The 5,000-nt window shown below is 47.8% G+C and overlaps 1 protein-coding gene across 3 annotated transcripts in view; it reads left to right on the top strand.

The window, feature by feature from the left end:
- Positions 1-5,000, top strand: part of LOC143293546 (uncharacterized) — a 23,341-nt gene that overhangs the window by 18,315 nt on the left and 26 nt on the right. Inside the window, exons 7-8 of one of the 3 annotated variants that reach the window (XR_013056783.1) lie at positions 4,024-4,599; positions 4,658-5,000. The exon at positions 4,658-5,000 is cut by the window's right edge and continues 26 nt beyond it. Coding sequence is in view for 1 of the 3 variants with exons in the window: in XM_076604479.1 (XP_076460594.1) it covers positions 4,024-4,147 (124 nt within the window). In the remaining 2 variants the exon portion in view is untranslated. Of the gene's footprint in view, positions 1-4,023 lie in introns of all 3 variants that reach the window. The other 2 variants (XR_013056782.1, XM_076604479.1) reach the window with 2 other exon arrangements.

Genomic DNA, 5,000 nt, shown 5'->3' with positions numbered 1-5,000 from the left:
TAATAATAATCATAATGATACTGATAATAATAATAATGGTAATAACAATAATAATCATAATAATAAAATGAAATAAAGTAAAAAAAAAAAATAAAAAAAATAAAAAAAAAACAGAAAAAAACAAACAAACAAAAAACAATAATAATAAAATAATAATAATAACAATAAATGAATAAATAAACAGACAGATAGACTGGAAAAGCCAAGCATTTGGATTATATACAGGTTTGTTTTATCATCATGGAGTGATGTCGTTCGTTTCTTAAGATCTTATATACACTGTTAAAGAAATGCAATCTGTCAAGTATCTTATTAAGCGAACCTCACATTCATTTCTTTCTGACGAATACCAATCAAAGAGAAAAATATATATATACATATATGGGTGGTTAATTTTCGTTAATCATGAACAGGTTACTAATCGTCTTGCTCTGTTTAATGAAAGGTTAAATATCCCCATAGCTTTTTCCTTTTTACGGACATATGGGGGAAGTGAACTCATATCCACTGTGTCTGGGGTTCGACCATATAGATAGGCGGGGCCCAGTCCTCTCCTTGTGTTTTGGTATCTATTGGGGAAAGTCTTAAGGATGGATTGGTGAAGGGGAAGATAGGAGAGAGAGAGAGAGAGAGAGAGAGAGAGAGAGAGAGAGAGAGAGAGAACTCAATATTTTGTTGAGGGTGAAAGGATAAGCCATAAACTTCTTTTCACCATGCCCTCACAACAAAATAATAATAATAATAATAATAATAATAATAATATAATAATAATAATACATTTATATAGCGATTCCGAACCTCTCAAACAATTTACAACAACACGCCAGTCAGACACAACACAAACAAATACGCACCCATCCACCCCGTGAACCACCCACAAGCACACGCACACGCACACAACCATCCACAACCCCCCCCCCCCCCCCCCCCCCCTCTCCATCCCCCACACCTCCTCCCCCCCCAGGCCCCCCCTCCGACCCCCCGATCCCCCCCCACACACACGTACACGCGATATAAAAGAACACTGATAAATGTGGATCCATAGAATACATACGTTGAATGAATTCCCTTTATTATGAAGAGACTGCTTGGAAATGACTGTTTGTAGATTATTATAGATATGGAAGAAGAAGATTGGAAAGGGAGGGTAAAGAGAGAAATGTAATAAAGATGGAAAGAAAGCTAGCAGGAAATGAGAGATAGAAAGAGAGAGAGAGAGGGGTGGGTGGTGACGGGGGCGGGAATGAGAGGGCGGGGAATGGGGGGGGGGGGGGGCGGCAGACAGATAAAGCAACACGATACACTGCAGTACAGTACGCTACAGAACAGTACAGCACAGCGCACGACAGCGTACACTAGGTTACAGAACAACGTAACAACACAACACAACACAACACAACACAACACGACACGACACATCAAAGCAACGCAACGCAACGCAACGCACGACACAACACCACAGCACACCACACCACAGCATAACAGGGCACACCACAGCACACCACAGCACACCACACCACAGCATAACAGGGCACACCACAGCACACCACAGCACAGCACACCACAGCATAACAGGGCACACCACAGCACACCACCGCACACCACAACACACCACAACACACTACAGCACACCACAGCACATGCCATGGCAACACAGCACATCACAGCACACTGCAGCACACTACAGCACACTGCAGCACACTACAGCACACTACAGCACACAGGCTACACCACCACACATTACACCACACCACACCACACCACATCACACTACAGCACACCACACACTACAGCACACCACATAACACCACACCACAGCACACCACACCGCACCACACCACACCAAATCACAGCACACTACATCACACTACACCACCACACACTACACCACACCACACCACGCTACACCGAAACAAAACACAACACAGTATAACAACACACAACAACACACCACAACACACCACAACACCACACCATACCACACCACAACACCACAACACCACAACACACCACACCACACACTACACCACACCACACCACACCACACCACACCACAACACACACTACACCACACCACACCACACCACACCACACCACACCACACCGAAACATAATACAACACAGTATAACAACACACAACACAGCACAACATACCACAACACAATACAACACACCACAACACCACACCACACCATACCACACTACAACACCACACCACACCACACACTACACCACACCACACCACACCACAACACACACTACACCACACCACACCACACCACACACTACACCACAACACACTGCAGCACACTACAGCACAGAGGCTGCACCACCACACACCACATCACACCCAAATTCACCACATCACACCACACTACACCACACTACACCACATCATACCACACCACACCACATCACACCACACCACACCACAACACACCACAACACACTGTAGCACACTACAGCACACTACACCACACCACACCACACCACATCACACCACAACACACTGCAGCACACTACAGCACACTACACCACACCACACCACACCACACCACACCACATCACACCACAACACACTGCAGCACACTACAGCACACTACACCACACCACACCGCACCACACCAAATCACAGCACACTACAGCACACTACACCACCACACACTACACCACACCACACCACACCGAAACATAATACAACACAGTATAACAACACACAACACAACACAACATACCACAACACATTACAACACACCACAACACCACACCACACCATACCACACACTACACCACACCACACCACAACACACCACACCACAACACACTACAGCACACAGGCTACACCACTACACACTACACCACATCACACCACAACACACTACGACACACAACAGCACACCACAGCATACCACAGCACACTGCAGCACACTACACCACACAACACACAACACAACACAACATACCACAACACACTACAACACACCACAACACCACACCACACACTACACCACACCACACCACACCCCACCACACACTACACCACACCACACCCCACCACACACTACACCACACCACACCACACCCCACCACACACCACACCAAACCGCAGCACACCACAGCACACCGCAGCACACTACACCACACCACACCACACCACACCACACCACACCACGCTACACCGAAACATAACAACACAGTATAACAACACACAACACAACACAACATACCACAACATACTACAACACACCACAACACCACACCACACCACACCATACCACACCACACCACACCACACCACACACTACATCACACCACACCACAACACACCACAACACAACACACCACAACACAACACAACACAACACACTACAACACACCACAACACCACACCACACCATACCACACCACACCATACCACACCACACCACACCACACACTACATCACATCACACCACACCACACCACACCACACCACAACACAACACAACACACCACAACACACTACAGCACACTGCAGCACACTACACCACACCACACCACACATCACACCACACCACACCACACCACACACTACATCACACCACACCACACCACACGACACCACACTACATCACACCACACCACACCACACCACACCACACCACAACACACCACACCACAACACAGCACACCACAGCACACCACACTACACCACATCACACCACACCACACCACAACACAACACAACACAACACAACACACTTCAGCACACTGCAGCACACCACACAACACCACACCACACATCACATCACACCACACCACACCACAACACACCACAACACAACACAACACACTACAGCACACTACACCACACCACAACACAACACACCACAACACACCACAACACACTACAGCACACTCCAGCACACTACACCGCACCACACCACACCACACCACACATCACACCACACCACACCACAACACAACACAACACATCACAACACAACACTAATCCATCCCCAAGTATCGTTCGTTGCGTTTCAGGTACTCCTGGTTCAGCACACGCATCGTGCCGGGTCGCTGGGTGCCCCAAGAGGCCAGTCTCCTGGAGTCCAATTCCAGCACCCTGACAGAACTGGGCCAGTACTACATGGACTTTGGGAATTAGTCAGCCACACAGCCTAGGTGCCAGATTAGTCAACCACACATCCTAGGTGCCAGATTAGTCAACCACACAGCCTAGGTGCCAGATTAGTCAACCACACATCCTAGGTGCCAGATTAGTCAACCACACAACCTAAGTGCCAGATTAGTCAATCGTATAGCACAGGTACCAGATTAGTCAACCACATGGCCTAGTTGCCAGAATAGTCAACCACACAGCCTAAGTGCCAGATTAGTCAGCCACACAGCCTAGGTGCCAGATTAGTCAGCCACACAGCGTAGGTTCCAGATTAGTCAGCCACACATCCTAGGTGCCAGATTAGTCAACCACACAACCTAGGTGCCAGATTAGTCAACCACACAACCTAGGTGCCAGATTAGTCAGCCACACATCCTAGGTGCCAGATTAGTCAACCACACAACCTAGGTGCCAGATTAGTCAGCCACACATCCTAGGTGCCAGATTAGTCAGCCACACAGCATAGGTGCCAGATTATTCAGCCACACAACCTAGGTGCCAGATTAGTCAACCACACAGCCTAGGTGCCAGATTAGTCAACCACACAACCTAGGTGCCAGATTAGTCAACCACACAGCCTAGGTGCCAGATTAGTCAGCCACACATCCTAGGTGCCAGATCATTCAGCCACACAACCTAGGTGCCAGATTAGTCAACCACACAACCTAGGTGCCAGATTAGTCAGCCACACAGCCTAGGTGCCAGATTAGTCAACTACACAGCCTAGGTGCCAGATTAGTGAACAACGCAACCTAAGTGTCTTCGGAAAGCTTTTTCAGGCTTGCAGAAGACTAGACCGCCGCGAGTGTTAAAACGAAATGATTCTGATTGATTAAAC

This window comes from Babylonia areolata, chromosome 19 (genome assembly GCF_041734735.1).
Source record: "Babylonia areolata isolate BAREFJ2019XMU chromosome 19, ASM4173473v1, whole genome shotgun sequence".
NCBI classification, from domain to species: Eukaryota; Metazoa; Mollusca; class Gastropoda; order Neogastropoda; family Buccinidae; genus Babylonia; species Babylonia areolata.
This window is presented reverse-complemented; position numbering and strand designations above follow the sequence as displayed.